The sequence below is a fragment of the Heterocephalus glaber genome, unplaced genomic scaffold (assembly GCF_053883595.1).
Source record: "Heterocephalus glaber isolate CG9 unplaced genomic scaffold, H.glaber_assembly_v1.0 deba00001555, whole genome shotgun sequence".
Lineage (NCBI taxonomy): Eukaryota > Metazoa > Chordata > Mammalia > Rodentia > Bathyergidae > Heterocephalus > Heterocephalus glaber.
The window spans coordinates 8,115,510-8,133,301 of NW_028258346.1; the positions used below are offsets into that span (position 1 = coordinate 8,115,510).

The 17,792-nt window shown below is 42.7% G+C and overlaps 2 protein-coding genes across 2 annotated transcripts in view; both read left to right on the forward strand.

Moving 5' to 3' along the window:
* The window catches only part of Trhr (thyrotropin releasing hormone receptor), a 60,848-nt gene that overhangs the window by 34,284 nt on the left and 8,772 nt on the right, over positions 1-17,792 (forward strand). The window lies entirely within an intron of this gene.
* LOC147824087 (uncharacterized) lies at positions 348-10,103 on the forward strand. The gene has a single exon (XM_087190685.1). The coding sequence runs from the start codon at positions 1,560-1,562 to the stop codon at positions 6,267-6,269; it is 4,710 nt and encodes a 1,569-aa protein (XP_087046811.1). The 5' UTR covers positions 348-1,559; the 3' UTR covers positions 6,270-10,103.

Consider the following 17,792-nt stretch of genomic DNA (forward strand, 5'->3'; position numbering starts at 1 on the left):
TAGCATAACAAGAGCGCATGGCAGAGCACTGCCCACCTAAGATGGGAAACAGAAGAGAATGAAAGGGGCCAAATCTTCTATTCCCCTTGTGCACAGGCGCCTCAAGACTTAAAGACCTCCTCCCAACAGCTGGCCCCTAGAGACCAAGCCTTTAATGCACAGCCTTTGGGGATATTCAAGATCCAAACTGTAGCAGCTTTCACTAGAAAAGGAAGCTTATTCCTGCTCAGACACTGTGAACACGTGGGATCAGCTCAAACCCCTGTCCTGCTAATGTCCTCTTTCTCCTCAGTCCTGGTGTCTCCATGTAAGGGCACAGCATGGACGACTGCCTTTAAAATTGTCTTCTAAAAGGCTCACACGGCAGACGCAGTGAAGGCAGGGTGGCAGTTGGTACCTCTTGCAGTTCCCACTGAGAGTGACAAAACCTTGCCGGTGCAGGAGCAGAGCTCTGGACCCTCGGCCGGGGCCTTGCTTCGGATTCTGTTCACAGCATTCTCCCAGTTCGTCTTCTGCACTCAGACTGGGTTCTCCCAAATCCCATAGTGGCCCATTCTGGACTATTTCTATGCCATCCAAATGTACTTAGTGAGCAATGCTCAAAGAGCCCAAAAGGCCCGTGATAGGAAGCTGCTTTTCCAGAACCCCCTAGTGCAATTTCGTCTTGGGACCAAACACAGGCAGTGACGTGGGGCCTTTGCCCTGAACTACCTACGATGCCGAGAGCTGCCAAATTGCTAACTTGGTCAGAGTAGATCATCCAGATAAACTCCGCTGAATCAAGAATGTAGTCTTTATTTTCATGGCATTGACATACTGGGTGAATGTGGCCTATATAATAATCAGCCACTTTCACATGAGCCTCAGAAGGGGCAGCTATCAAATGGCCAACGTTACCTGCCTTGCTCAAAGGAAGCCTGAGAAGGGGCAGAGAGACCCTGACCAGAAATACTTTCCTGCTTCAAAGCCTTGAAGACTGAGACCCTGAGAAATCCCAGCTGAGTTGTTTGTGACCTAGACTTGCTCATAAGAAGTGGATGTGATTGGTCTCAGCCTTCCCGGCCTGGGCAGCCCTGCCTGTGAGACTCTCACTTCTGGGGTCATCTGCTGGGATTTCCACCTGTGTCAGCCCTCAGTAACAACCTTTAAGAAGCAAACTAAATATCCAGCAATTCTGAGGAGCCAGAGATCCAGTCCTGTTCACCCCACCCTACCCCGTGGTTGGGTCCCACCCAGTCTGAGCCCCACATCCTGCCTCGTGATTGGGGAGGCTGCCCTGTGAGAGGCCACTGTCAGCTCTCTTGGGGAAGGGGAGGTGGACCTGGTCACTGAGGGGGGAAAGTTCCCCCATGTGGGGCAAGGTCACTTGGGCCTGATGTAATACAGGTTTCCTTAGCAAAGATGTCATAAATACAGGGCGGGGCAGCACAGTCCGGGTTCCCAAGGCTCAAAGGCAAGTGGCTGCCAGAAGGGTTCTACCCTACAGGGCAGAGCACCTGCACTTCACTAGCCTAGATTGCTATATCGCACTCATTTTGGTCCTTCCCCCCACCCCCGTCATGTTCCTGCGGTGCCCCTGGTTTCCCACACTCCTCATCTGGCAGCAGTTGTGGCTCCTGGTCCTGGCATTCCCGCTTCCAGAAAGGTACTGGGTCCCGCTGACCACCAAGCCAGAGTTATCCCCTGAGCCCCGGTCTTTCCCTCCTCTGCCAGCATTGCCTGATAACCCTACTCCGGGGTTACAGCCAGAGTACGATGACCTAGCATCGTCTGCTCCCTCCCAGGAGTTGGCCCCAGGACTTCCTCAGGTCCAGCCGGAGGCCCAAACTCGAAATTCAAAGCCTGCAAAGGTCCAGTCCTCTTTACCTCAGGAAGAAGTCAAAGATCAACTCTCACAGCCCCCCGAGGAAGCTGAACCTTCTATAACCCAGCAGGATGCCCACGCTCAGTATGAACTTGGTACTGAGAATACAGGTCAGCGGTTGATGCAGGGGGCAAATGTGCCATCTGGAAATAGGAATGAAACTCAGCATTCAAACATGGCATTTGTCACAGTGAGACCTGTGGACGTGAAGGTTACCAAATCTACAGAGGCAGGGAAAAAGCCACAACCTACTTCAAGCCAACTGCAGACCCTGACCCAACCAACAGAGAGTCCTGAAGAGGAGGAACCGTCCTCAACCCAACAACAAATCCTAGCTCAGACTTTAGAGCTCTCTGAAGAAACAGAAACTCCCTCAACTTACCAAGAGGCCCCAGCTCAGCCTCTAGGCCCTCTTGGGGAGTCTGAACTTTCTGCCACTAAGACAAAGCCAGCTCAACTTTCTGAGTCTTCTAGGACAGAAGAACCTTCAGAAATCCAGTTGAAAGCCCCAGATCAGCCCTCAGATTGGGAAACTGAAGAGCTGGAAACTTCTCCAACCCAGCTGAAGCAACCAGCTCAGTTTTCGGAGCATGGTAAAGAAAGATTGCCAACTCCACATCATCACAAAGCTAAGCATCCACACTTGACCCATGTGACTGGTAAACCTCTGAATCTGCAGCTTGCCATAACCCCAGAACCCACCACAGAGGAGGGAAACTTCCCAGTGCTCCCCGAGGCTGCAGCTCAACCCTCAACTCCAGTAAATGATGTGGAACCTTCTATAAGTCAGCAAGAGGCTCCAAATCTGTTTTCTGAGCCTTCCCAAGGAGCTGAGCTCTTACAATTTCACCGGGAGGCTCCAGCTACATCTTCAGAACTTGCTCAGCAGGAGACCCAAGCTGGAAATCCACACACTTTTGAGGAGGGTGAACCATCTTGGACCACTCAAGAGGCTGCAGCTCAGCCTCCAGAGCTCCCTAATGAACTCATACCTGAGCCTCCAGAACTACAGGAGAAAACAGTCTCTCCTCTAGGTGATGAGCAAGTTCAGCCTCCAACACTGACCCGTGGTGCTGTTACTCCTGCAGAGTTGTTGTCTAGTGAGGTGGAAATTAAAATTTCAACTGCACAGGAGGCCCCAGCTCAGTCTTCAGTGTCCCTTGAGCAGTTTGAATCTCTAGGAGACAATCAAGAGCTTACAACTCCACAGCCAAACCCTGCCATAAAGGATGAACTCTCTTCATCTGACAGCAAGGTTCCAACTCCACCTGCAGAGCTTGCTGGGGAATATTCCCCAGACCAGCCCCGGAGCTTAGCGATGTCCCCAGGCTCCTCTGGTGTAGCAGTTTCACCAGTGCAGCAAGAGCTCGCAGCTCAGTCTTCAGGACTCCCCGGGAAGGTTACTCTTTCTCCTTTGTTGACAGGAAGAGTAACATTTTCAGCCCAGCCTTCAGAGCCACCTGAGGACACAGAACCATTTTCAGTCCCCCAGGAGGAGGATGCAGCTCCACTTTCAGAGCCACCCAATGAGATGGAATCTTCTCAAGCTCAGAAGATGACCCCACCTCAGCGTGCAGAGGAAGAACCATCTCCTGCACCGCCACCAGCCGCATCTACTCCTCCAGATCCTCCTGAGGAGGTAGAACTTTCTTCAACCCTGCCCAAGACGCTCCCTCAGCTTCCAAGTGAGCCACCCAATGAGGGCGCAGCTCACCCTCCACCCCGTTCTGAGACGACAGTTCCAACTCCAGCTCAGGGTCAAGCTCAGCAGCCAAGCGGCGCATTTCACCCTTTGAACCTGGAAGCCACCATCATTCCAGAACGTACTACAGATGGTGAATTTTCCACAGCCCTGAAGAACGCTACAGCTCTTCCTCTGAAGCACCACAAAGTGACACTTCCACCTCCGGACTGGGTTCAGACTCAGCATTCAAAACTCAGTCTGCTCACAGTTCGACCTTTGCACCAGAAGCTTATCAGCGCTCCAGGAATTAGTGCAAAAGTTAGATCTTTTCCAACTATGCCTGAGATCCCATCTCAGCCTCCAGAACCACCTAAGGTGGTTCAAACTCCGGCGTCTCATGAGGTGAAAGCTGTAACTCCGGGTCTGGAGCCAGCTCAGCATCCAACATCACCCACAGTCACAGACCAACCTTTGAACCCGGAGCTCACAACTGCAGTACTCACTGTAGAGACTCAGGTTTCTGTACCTCTGCAGGAAGCTGCGTCTCCTCCTCCAGAGCAGCCTCAGGTGATGCTTACACAGCCTGAGCAGGTGCAGGCTCAGCATCCAAACCCGGCTGAAGTCACTGTTCAGCCTTTGGATGTGGAATTTGTGGCCACTCAGTATTCTGTGAGTCACTCTCCAGGAAAGGCTTCCACAGTGCAAGAGAAGCAGAATGCCACGACAAACACTGACATATGTGAGCTCTGTACCTGTCAGCATGAGACCTTGTCGTGTGCTGGTCTCAGCCCAAAGCACAAGCTCCACCAAGTGCCTGTATTAGAGCCCAACAACACCTTTACCACCTTCAATTTCCAAGAAAACAATATTCTTCACATCGGTGAGACTAGCTGGACAACATACAGGTGGGCTGAGAAACTAAATCTCAGTGAAAATGGCCTGACTGCATTACATAAAAATTCCTTTAAAGGCCTGCTGTCCCTCCACTATTTAGATTTATCCTGTAATAAAATACAGTTTATTGAAGCACAAACCTTTGAAGCACTACCCTTTCTGCAGGTTTTAAATCTTCGCTGCAACTTAGTTAAACAGATTAGCTTTGGGACGTTTAGGGCATGGCATGGAATGCAGTTTTTGCACAAAGTCATCCTCAATCACAATCCTCTGTCGAGTGTCGAAGATTCCTATCTTTTTAAATTGCCAGCATTACGATATCTAGACTTGGGGACAACATACACGCCACTTCCAGTGGTCCAGAACATCATCATGATGACACTTACACTGAAAACACTGATCATACCGAGGCCCATGGCCTGCTGCCTCTGCCAATTTAAAAGTGATATTGAGGTTGTCTGCAAGACAGTCAAGCTGCACTGTGACAGTGAGTGTGTGACCAATCCCAAGCAGTGTCTTGAGGAAGCCCCTGTAGGGAACGCAGAAGGAGTCTTCATGAGGGCGTTAGAGGCCCGGAAAAAGAACACCGAGACCGAGCTGGTGATCGAGTCTGGAAAGTCATCTTCCGAACAAAGCGATGTCAGCTGGTCAGACTTCATGGATAAGGAGCTTAACTCTAATGATGAAAATGATGTGGTTGGAGCACTCAATTACAGCCTGCCAAATTTCTCAGAGGTAAATCTAGAAGGTGTAGATCCATTATTGCCACTCATCCAACGCCTTTTCTCAAATATACAAAATGAAGCTAATCCTCAGGGTTACATGAAAGGCAATATGAAAAACCCCTCTGATCAACCTGTGTCCAGCAGTTCGGCTTATAGAAATGAACTGAAGAAGCAGTATCTTCTACAGAGTTGGTTAGATGCAGAAATTCAGGAAAAAATTGAGGAGATTAAGAAAAAAAAGAAAACAGGAATGCTTATGCAGTCCAGCCTTTCAAGTCCCAAATTGCAAATTGTTCCCGACGTTCCTGAGAAATTGGCAAGTACTCAAGCACAGGAAAACAGCCTGGTGGAAGATCAGCATGAAGAGAGAAGGCTGCGGACAGAGCACAGGGTCCTCAAGGGCCCCAAGGGCATACGGAAAGGACTGCTCAAAGAGAGGCAGAAACAGGTGGTCAGGGAGAAGCAGAGCACCCAGCCACTGGCCGAAAACACCGAAGATGGATGGAGCCTCAGGAGCCCCAGCACAGGGAAGCTGGGGCAGAATGAGGGGGTTCTGGGGCCTGGGAACCTGCTCCATACAGAACAGAAGGTGCCTGTGTCTCCCACCCTGCAGGATCCCCTGCTGGGCAGGTCGGCCACCTCCGCCTTGGCCAAAGCCCCACATGGGGTGAGGAACGGAGCCGAAGACCTCACCAACAGCATTTGGGTTTTAGAAAATGCCAGCATGAGAGTTAAAAGCATGAAAGCTTTTAAGCCAAGCTTACCTTCCAAAAAACATTACGGCTTTCATACAACTGCCTCTCTCAAGGCCCACAGAATACTCAAGGCCAACCCCAGGGAGCAGCTCACGAAGGAAGACGCACACGGGAGGCCGAAAATTGTGGAGGGACCTCTATTCTCAGCACCGAGGAACCTCCCCCATCCCCCCTCCCAAGGGCTCGGCTCGTCGTCTGGAGACCCACTTGGCCAGGACCATCCTTTCCCTGAATTATATGATCCATCCAAAACCTCCACAGACAGCACTGCTGTAGAAAGCCAAACTTCAGATAACACCTCTAAACAAAATCCAGCAGCAAAGCATGGCGCAGAAGCTACAAGATGACGACTCTTCCGATGAGGTCAACAACCCAGGCCCTTTGCAGTAAGCATAGCTAACTCCTGAACTATTGCTACTTAAGGATTCATTTGTGAAAATACATGCTTAGTGCATGTACTGGTGCAGACACGTGCTCAATAAAATTGATAAATATATATTAAATAGATGTCTGGATTTCACACAATTAACAAGAAACAGGAAAGTTCACAGTTATCACAAGCAGCCTAAATTTGCAACTAGTACATCCCTTCCTGTATCTTAATTCACTACCTCTAAAGAAAATGCTTTGGGATTATATTGAAAACTCCTGGATCTCAACAGGTGGTAAAAAGACAAATTTATAATCTGTATAGACAGAATATCACCGAGAGAAATACCTTCCTACAATTTTAGGAATAACATATAAGCCACAGATGATTGATTGTGACAGCAGATAGAAAGGACAAAACACAAATACCTGTCAGAGTGAGACTTGAATCTTTTGAAGGCAAATCACATTTCACTTTGGTATACCTTAACATAGTGTCAATCAATTTCAGTAACAGGAAATGAACTCGGCATAAATCATACTGACTTAGAATTTCCTTGGGGCTTCAATTTTCCTAAGTTGTTTGTAACAATGTAGCCAGTCACTTTTTTTTTCTTACAGAATAACACGTTATACCCTAGAAAATTTTCTGCACCATAATCTGTCTGATCTATCCTGTCTCTTTTGGAGAAGGAATCTTGACAAATTGAATTTAATTTGTAACTTCAAGTATTTTTGGATGCCAAATCCTGTTTTAAGGATTAGGTATAAAATATGCAATAAATGTTATTTCTTCCATCGAGATCTTACATACAGGAAAATAAAGAAAGCAAAATGATAATGACATTTGTGATTGGGGCTAGAATTGTAAAATAGCCCCCTGGAATTCCATGGGAACTGTGGTACTTAGAGTGACAAACTGTTTCTTTGTTTATTGATTGATTGATTGATTGATTGATTTCCTGAATATTACTGTGCATAGTAAATGCCAGACCCTCATATTTCTCTTTGAAGGAACAGTGTAGGGCTCCCCAGTGAGCCTTCATTATAGGGGCAAAAAGGTAAAAAACGCAGGTAAACAAGTGAGAGACAGGATCTGTTCAGCTTGTGACTATGAGCACAGATTGATAAGCAGGTAGTCATGAGAGAAATGAACCTGGGGAAGGATTAGCACCCATCACTCTTTCTGGAAATAATAATTTTCCTGGATCTCACTTTGTTATCTATAAAATGAAGAAAATACCTACCTTAAAAATAATGTAAAGAATAAATAATTCAATAGAGTTCCTGATACTATGTTTAAGATATATCAAGTATTCTGTAAAGTATTATTAGTATCAAAAGTGCTAATGTCGCTCGCTAAATCCTCCACATTTCCTCAGTAATGGGAAATCTCATCACCCTAATTTATGTGAAATTAGCCATCATTTATTGAGGACCAAACCCTATGCTGGTACTTAACATAAATCACCTCATTCATTCTTCATATCTGCTTGTATTTCATAGGTGAATATACTGGCATAGAAGGGTGAAATGTCTTTGCCAGGTTATGCAGATGGAATCCAGCTCTGTCCACTTCATAGCCTATTATAGTACCTAAGCCACTATGCAGTACTGCAGAGCAACCCAGACCGTACCATCCAGAGGAGACACTGCTGCGTTGCTGATCTGTCTGAGAGCTTGGCCCTCATAGCCAGGGCCAACATGCCTTACACACCTCCCATATTCAAATGAGTTTCTAGTCAAACAGGTATGAAGCAGTTAAACGCAAGGAGGCTTTGTCTAGTCTGTTAGATTAACACGGTGATACAGCTGGCCCTTACATGGACGCAATTTTGAGACAAGATAAAGAACATAACAGGCCTTTGTGTTAGAAGTTTCTAGTGCATGTTACAATGTGTTTTCCTGCCCGCTTTGCAATTAATCCTCATACACATATTTTCACATATTAAATTCAGAGGTCAAGGCTGAGAAAGCACTGAAAGGCGAAGGGTATAAAGCTTTGAATTTTGACATTTACAATATCATGTTTGAAATCTAAAATAAGAAAGCTAAAATCAACAGAAGAAATTGAATCTATGGTTTTCTGAGGCAAGAAAATACCTCATTCAACTTGGGCTGTCTCTGTGCATTCTTCCAGTACAGCTAGAAAATTAGCTCTGTATCTCATGATGGCTCCGAGCCTGGTTCAGTGTCTCCCCTGGGAGAGACACAGGTGCAGGAGTTGATGCTTCTCAGCCATTCTCAGGCACTCGATGAGGGACTTCATTCAAGAGTTTTAGAAGCGAGACAAATAAACACCCACAAAACACTTGGCTCCCTGAGAGTTTTACTTGCATTTAGGAATCACCATCACTTTCTTTCTCGCCACCACTCACATTTTATATTCTAAAATATCCTCTGATTGCCCGATCCCCCATTGTGTGAGGAGTTGGGGTATTGTCGGTCTGTATTTTGGTCCACGATATCACCCTTACCAGACCATCGAGTTAGAGAAGTACAGGAGAGACAGGGATGGGAATTATGTCCCCCAGAAAGGATCGATCTCTTCAGGGAATTATTATAGCTAGATCTCCAGCTCAGAGCCAACCAAGGCTCCCGCCCTCTTTAGAATTCCTCAGGTCTGGTTCCAAACAGAAAAATGACCAGGAGCAATAATGATGGCCTAGAGAGCAAAAGTTTAAAAACAAACTAAGACAAGATGTATTAGAGCAGTTTTTCTTACATGCTTAGCTGCTTATCAGTTATGTGCCTGGGAGAGAGAACACAGAAAAGGCTAAACAGCAAACCAACCCACAGAAGATGAGCGGTAGCATTCTCTCAATGTGGCTCATAAAATAATTCAGAATGACTTTTTGTTTGATAAATTTAGATTTTAACGTAATTTGAATCCTAATTCTCTCAACTGAGTTTTTCCTTTCCACACATGTTTCCAAATATCCACCTCCCCTGGACAAGAAAACATCCACCCAAGAGGAGAGAAGCCAGCCTCTCCTCACACACAATAATCTGACACCATAATCAACGCAGAAACCTCCACGCTACAATAATTACTAGTATTGTCAATGTTGTGGAAAGTTGTGCAACCCATCCTCAAATCTAGCTGTGCATTACCTATCTCACAGCTATTTCCCTCTTGTATCAGAAGAAGCCCAAATCAAAAACATTTTAAAAATATCTTCCATTAGGATTTAGTGTCACAGTGTGACTAGGAATAACTTCATTAGGTGCTAGAGGCATAAACCTTGCATAGAATTAAGGTTTAGTTTTCATTCTCCCTACTTCCCTTCCACACATTGCCTCCACCCATTCCAACATTTAACTCTGAGTTTTGTTTTTGGGTTTTACAAACATTGGGAAAAATACTGCCTCCCTATTGAATATATTTTAGCAAAGAGAAAAATATGACTTGGGAATTAAAGATGCAAATCTTTACAAAATAGCTTTCAATCAATCTTATCCTCTGTAAAATGCAGATAAGATAGGGCTGTTACGAAGGAAATTCCAAGCCCATTGCTGGCTGCATGGTAGATATTTCATACGTCTTGATTCTCTTCCTCCTTTTCATTCGTCACTTCCTGTTGCTGGATTAGAATTCTCTCAGTTTCCATCCTGTTGTTCCTACCCTAGATTGAAGCATGTTAAGAAAATACTCTACAGTCCCCATCCCACACACATCTTCAGAGATTAAAATCATTTGGGGGCCTCTCTTAGACTAATAAATAATACTGTGAGTTAGTGCTCAACCCCAGTCCCACAAACCCGGACAGTTCGAGTCCCAGCATGCTTTTCACCCCCCCACACACACACTTCTTTCTCTCATGCAAGGCTCTGAGCGTTCCTCATGTATCAGATTTAAGTGCAGAACTCTGTCCACTTCCCACAAGCCTCCCCACTTGCATGTGGTACGACTTCTTCTCACGGGAGCTGGAGAGTTGGCTGTCACAGAGGCAGGGGACACTGTGCACTGCACAGCAGTGTGTCACCATGTAGCTCCCGCTCTGGCATCCTCTCAGTGGCAGCTCCAATCTATACCCATGCTGATAACATGCAACTCTCTGCAATACAGAATTCTGTTTTAGCCTCTCAAATGCCTCTCTCAGAAAACATCCCTGCCTACCTTCCTCAGCACCTTCTAGAACTATGGAGAAAGGAAATTTCCAGTGCTACTCTTACAATTTATACCTTAAAATTCTTTAACACCATTCTTTCTCCTTAAGTCCTACTTCTCCTTCCTTGGGCATTACCAAATACAACTGATACCTCAAACATTACCAAATTCACATTCCGGTGTGAAATTCTGCTAATATTTTCATGGATATTTTTAACCAGAGGAGAACCCAGAAAACACTCTACAATTCCTGCCAGAAAGGCTATTCTGAGTGGAACATTTAGATTTATTGATGACAGGTGGAGTCAAGAACCCATGCCTTAGCATCCCTCAGTGGCTTCTTGGGCAGAAATCCCTAAGTAACCCACAGCACAGACTCTGTCAGTCCACAATCTCTCTACTGTGAATCACCACTCGACTTTCACTCACCTTTATTGTACTTTAACTGACTTTGAGTTGAATCCAAGCCTTTTTCCAGTCCATCATGCAACTTTAAACCCCACCAATGACTCATTCCATGTTATAAAGTGTCATACATTGTTGATAACTGTCTTTTAAAAATTGAATGTCCAGACAAATGTCAAAACAAAACTCTGCAATAAGAAATTCCCAGAGCCCCTGAACAGTGAGAAAGCTTGGCTAAATTCAGATTTACTTAATTATTAAGTCAAGTTTATCCTTCAGCTGGCTCAAAATTAATACAACAAAATGCAAAAAAGGTCATTGATCACTCTGCTGAAGGCTATCTGAGAGCAAGATACTCCCAGTGACAGAACACTTTGTTAATATGCAGAAGGCTGGAGAACATGGACAAAGTCCAAACACAGAATGTATTGTTACTTTTTAAAGAACAGCATTAGAATATTAAAGGCTGTTTTATATTCATTAACCAAGAAATATTTCCAGAAGGAAGTACACTTCTGAAAATGAGGGCATTTCAGCCAGAAGAGCTATAGCTACAGCACTTTGCTAATTTAAAGAACCCTAAACCCATACATACTTCCACAGTAGCACGTCAACACTTGGGAACTCCGTTGATGTTCACGCAATAAAAACACAACTGTTCATTAGGCACATATGTTGTGGCAGACTTTTGTACAGGGGACTCCTTCACCCCTCTGAGCATCAGAGATGTAAAAGTTTGTCATTAATGTACTTTAATTGGTAAGCCAAAGACATTATGCATTGTAGGATCCAAAATTGATAAAAGGCCTATTAACATTACCTGCTATGACACCCTTGAAAATCATCCAATATGAAAGAGGTAAATAAATAGTCTTCAAATACAAGTTCAATGATGAGTTCAGTATCTCCTGTTATATGGCCTGGCCATTTTAGCAGTAGCAGAGCTTTTCCACTTAGTTGAGTTTGCCTTAGCATTTAGGTGAGGTCCAGAAATGTCATATGTCTTTCCCAGTGTCCTCAGAGGCAGAGAAGACTGTGAAACCACAAGGCTGAATCCTGATTCCAACTGTGGTTGTATCTTCAACACACGGGACTATGCACAGCACTTACCTCCACAGGAAGTGCGTCCAAATAATAGCAATCCCCCAGGCTGTGCACAGAACTCTTTCTGAATCATTAGCAGAATCAAAATTCAGATATTTTTCTGAATCAGTACAAGAATTCCAACCAAATCCCACAGAGAACTGAGGTATGAATCAATTCCTCTGACTTCCTAAGCAGACTAGTAAGTTGATCTCTGACAATGAATTAAAATGTCCCCTGATCCCATGTAACCAGAACCTAATAAATGAGGTGCTATTAATTAGTCTGCCACCCCAAAAACAAAAGTTTTCATTACTTTATTTGATTAGTTTTGCATTTCCAATTTTCTTGTTTGCTTATTTCCCCAGGAAATGCATTGGTGTGAGGGACCCTTATCTGCTTTGTCATGACAACTTTCTTCTCCCTAATCACTACTCTCTAAATGTGGCACTCTGATTTGGAGGAAAAAACCCATAAGGGATTTCAGAGTTACCAGTGATTCCCAGCAACAGTATTATCCTTTCCACATAGTTCATAAAGAAACATTAGAGCAAAAAGAAAGCCGCGTTGCTTCTCTAAATGTCAATTTCTGTGATTATCTGGAAAGAAAACGAGGCCTATAGTCCAAGGACGATGCTTCAATGACTAACTTTGCTACTTCTACATGAGGTGCATGGCCTATTTCTCTGCTTCTCTGAGCTGTTTCCATTTTCTCGCCAATGAAATGGGAACAAAGCACTTGTCCTCCAGATCTCAGTGGGATATGAGAACAAAATGGTTTAATGACTCAAAAGCACTTTGTTAATTCCAAAGGACTCCACAATTAACTGCTCTTGGAACTCCATTAAGGACTCAGAAGGTGGGTGAGAAAGGTGGCGTGTTTTTCACTCGTTATCTTGATCTCTTCAATTTGGCTAAGAAAGAAAGAGCAGATGTTGAAAAGGTCATGTTGTGCCTACACTTAGGAAGATGCCAGCCTCACACCCTGTGCTCCGAATGCTATGCCCTATTTTAGAATAGGGTTCCCAGTCGACCTCTCCTTCTCTGCCCAGGATTGCAAATGTTTCCTTCTGTGTAATCATTCCCTAAGAAAACAAAGATGCTATAGTATCTTCCATCTTTGAAACAATAAATAAAATGGATCTTCTTCAGCTCCTTCTGACAAGTTGTCTATTACTCAATTCCCCTTTCCAACAACATTCTCAAATGACAAGTTTATAATGCCTATCTCCACTTCTTCCTTTCTCTCTTGAAATCACTCCACACAGGAATGCCTGGTAAATGGAAGTTCTTATTAGTATAGATAAACAATAATGCCATAGAAAAATCCCATTTCCTCTTGCTCATTTTTCTCTGTCATATAATTATTCTCTACTTTTCAAGAGAGGTTAAGACTACATCTCAACTGTTTTAGCATTGTCCATATATCTTTCCTGACTACTCATATCTCTGTAAAAATCAGTTAGTATTTTTATTAAACAGTATAATAAAATTATGTCAGAATTGTTTTAAAGATTAAAGAAGTATTTAATATTGTTGAATATAACTTAAAAGGCAATACCCAAATCAGCAACTCCACTCCTACAAAATGAAATAAAGAGAAATAAAAGACAAGAGAAATGACCCCATTTACATAAATCTGGCACACAAATGTTCAGAGCAGTTTATTCATGATGAGCAAAAAGTAGAGATAAATACATAAACAAGATGTGATATATACATATAATATAAATACTATATATACATACATAGTTTATATACATACTATAAAATCACAATCATATGATAAAAGTAAATGAAGCACCAATATGTACAATGATGTGCTAACTTTAGGTGAAAGAAGTCTGATAGACAAAAAAGACTGCATGAATCTGTCCATATGAAATATTCAGAACAAATAAATCTATATAGATACAACAGAAATTAGTAGTTGACAAGGTCTGGGGAAAGAGAGGAAAGGTAGAAAATAATTGCTAATGAGCAATAGGTTTCTTTTAGGAGTAATGAAAATATTGAAAATTAGATTGTGGTGATGGTTGGGAACTCTGTAAGTAGACTATAATGTCTGGAATTACGCCATATAAATAGGTTAAGTAATTAAATGCAAAGGATATCTTGGTAAAACAATATAATAATGCAGTACATCATAAATCAAGTTGATAGCATGCATCCCTGAATGTTGTGTTAATGTTAGCACTTCACTTCTGTGGCCCTTGTCCCAAGAGCCCATAACCCCAATCTAACCAGGAGAAAAACATCGGCCAAACTGAAATTGAGACAATTTCTGTAAAGTGCCTGATAAACTCCTCAAAACTCTTAAGTGCACTAAAAACAAGGGAAGATAGATCAACTGCCCTAGACCAGAGGAACCTTAAGTACAGGTGATAATTAAATACATTTTAGTGTCCTAGATGGGATCTTAGAACAGAGAAAGAAAGAAAGAAAGAAAGAAAGAAAGAAAGAAAGAAAGAAAGAAAGGGGGGGGAGGGAGGGAGGAAGGAAGGGAAGAATATGAGGGAAAAGAATTAATGGAATCTCAGTGACACATAGAGTTAACTAACTCTGTATAAAATTATCAACATTGACTCATTAGTTGCAACAAATGTGCCATATTAGGGCAAGGGGTTAATAATGGAAGGGGGTATGGCACGGGGCATATAGAAACTCTGAATCATCTTTGCAATTTTAAATAAACCTAATAGTATTCTAAAAAAGAAAAAACGATTTTAAAATGTTGGTTAATAGTTTCAGAACTTGTAGTAAGAATCCTAGTACTAATAATAAGCGATAGTGATACAAAATCCCTCTGCAGGCTAGAAGAGAAAAGCTGTTGGCCTTGATCCCACTGTGCACACAAAGGCAGAGTGCAATTTATGCTCCATTGAGGAACTATAATCTTAATTTTAACCATCGGATAGAAATGTGTTCAATTCACATTAAAACAAAAAGAAATCCCTGAATAGAACCTTTATCTAGAAGTTTTATGAGGATGACAGAAGGGTTGTGGGGAAAGGCGGAATCCAAACTTTCCTATGAGAACTATTTGCCACTTAATCCATCTATTTATACACAGCAAAGAATAAAAGATATACAGAAGGACTTGAGGTCAAAAATTTCAGATGATCCTCAGAAAGACACTCACCCTTACCCACAGAGGCCAAGGACAGAGGCCCATCCAGCAGGTCCTCTTGCCCTTATACCCTCCTCTCAACCACCTCTGCCAACAATCTCTTAAATATTTTTTACATTTTAATCAACTGATTTTGACGGTCTCCTTTGTTAGCTGCCCATATGCTTTGCATAAATGGCCACCTGCTCCACGTTGACTGAAATGGCTACCCAGAGCGGGCATCTTCCCAAACTCAACACACAGCCCTGCTGCTGTACCTGTTTTGGCAGCCGTGTGTCCTCCTGTCCAGTAAAGGAGGCCAAGCACTCCACAAAGTGTTTCATCACCTTGTCAGAGGAGAACGGTGGCTTTTCTAACGGTCTTCACGGCTGACTAGGGAAGGAAGCAGCTCCACTTCTTTGCATAGTCTGCAAGTGGAACATGAATGCTGGATTACTTCTAGGCCCCATGATATGCACCACTAAGATTCTCAGCAGGGACATTCTCTCCACCTCTCTTTACCTGAAGATTTTGTTATAGATATCACCTGGGCCAGAAATCCTTGCCGATCACCCATCAATCCCAAGTGCAGATCAGTGGCTGTCATAGCACCAAAGCTTCCCGTGTCTTAGCGTACGTCACTTTGCAACATACCTTCCCTTCGGATTTAAGGTATGTGAAGGAATTGGCACTATCTCTCTGGAACTGGCAATGTCTCTCCCGTAAGTCTTGAAGATCTGGCACATGGATACACAGAAGGATGCAAGTCGATCACTTTGAATGTTTGTCAACCAAAACTAAATCATAAGATCGCCTCTCCCGAGTTGTATCATGGTGTTTCTGAGGATCTTTACATCTTGGGGCAGAGGCTGCTGTAAAGAAGCAGTTTTTTAGATCACTTCATATCCCACATACTATGATTAAAACCAATGCGCAAATTCAATTTTTACTTTTTAAAATGCTATTCAGGATAAGGAATAACATCAGAAATAAAACTTCAATAACCACAGTGAAATTAATTGGTTAGAAAAGACAATTTCCAGGATATTTCCTTTCTAGAAATATTTAAAAGGTGCTGTTAAAAATTCAAGTGATGACTTTACCAAAAACTAGTGGACTCCTCAGAAAGTGATTAAACCCAATTAAAGATATTTAAAATTAACTAAAAATAATTATGAATGGGATTAAATATATTCTATATCATTTCATCTGAGATAGTTTTCTCATAGTCTTAGAAACATCACTGTAATTGCTTCATTTTATATCTCCTTAAAGTTCTTTAAAATATATTTCAAATGAAAAGTTACTACATATTAAAAATTCATTTTACTAACTTAACCTCCATTTAAATGGAATTTTTTAATATTAAAAGAAGTTTGCAAAAATCCTCTAATAACTCATTGGACAAGTAATCAGAAAACAATCATGGTTACAAGTTACAAACCGTAATATAATTTTTTCCATGCCTGAATTTGTTAAATTTTTTCCAAGGCCTTCTGCATGTCACATACTGTACTAATCCCTCAGAACTGAGAAATGAATAAATTTTCCCCTGTTGTAAAGAAGTTGACTCTTCATCAGAGAAATGAACAAATACACATTATTGCAGTGAGATTTTGGAATTGATGTCAAAGTATACATGGGAGGCTGCAGAAGAGCAAGGACAGATACTAACCTTGATACACTTTGCTCTTCTTTAACACAATGGAAGTCGCTCCCTTCACCGACATTAAATGAAAAGAGTGATGTAGATGTGACATATGAATTCCATGTTTTATCCAAAAATTGTAGGGGAAAATATGGAGTGCATGAAATTCCACCTTTCTTCTGAAATGTACCAGCCATAAATGTGTTGGTTTTACATTAAGAAGTTCAACGTTTTGTGATCCTGATGGGATCACAATAGAAATCTGTTGAAAATACAAAAGAATTTCATAGGGAGGATGAAGTATAAAGGAAAGAACACTATCTTTAGCATATGTAGAGTCCGATTTGAATCACAGTTCTGTCACTCCACATGTGTGTTTAACTTTCAAATCACTTAAACTCTAGCATTCATTTTCTTCATGTACAAAGTAAGATTAATACTAGTTTACTCGTAGTTATTGTAAGCATTTCATAAGATAATACTTATATTACTTATCAGATTACCATCATGAAGGGCCTAATAGAGGGTTCATATGACGGCAGCAATCTAATTTAAAGGCGGGGATTCCAAAGTAGGATACTTAGTCCTTGGCAAGGACTGGGGCAGGGACCTTATGTCAGAGAACTGGGAGTACTAGGCAGGGATGGAAGTGATGACAATGATGATTATTGTGATGAGGATGACAATGAAGGTGATAATTAGTGTGGCTCCCTCCAAAGCTCAGAATGATTTCCAAGGACCAAGAAAAATATTTACTCATAACCTCTAAAATGTGTTTAGGCAAAATCTAGTTTTAGTTAACCTGCAACCTGAGTGGACCGTCCTTATCTCTAAAAGAATGCCTTATCCCGTATTATGTGATCCAATGTGTAAATCACATCTTCCCAGTGACCAACTTCTCCACCCCCTTGATAACAATGGAGTATGAGTATCCCATGTGCATTAGGTCAGTAGTGAAGCTCAGTGACTGGGGAGTAGGATGGAACAGGCTGGCCTGGGACTCAGCCCCAGAAAGCTGGAAGGGCTTGAAGATGGGGAGAAAGTGACCCTGGGAGCAGAGTAGGCACCATACATTAAGAGTAAGTGAAAGGGACTGGAGATTTAGCTCAGTGGCATGGTACCTGCCTCACAAGTGCAAGGTCCTG

Coding starts and splice junctions, on each gene's coding strand:
- LOC147824087 (XM_087190685.1), top strand. CDS start 1,560: ATGTTCCTGCGGTGCCCCTGGTTTCCCACACTCCTCATCTGGCAGCAG.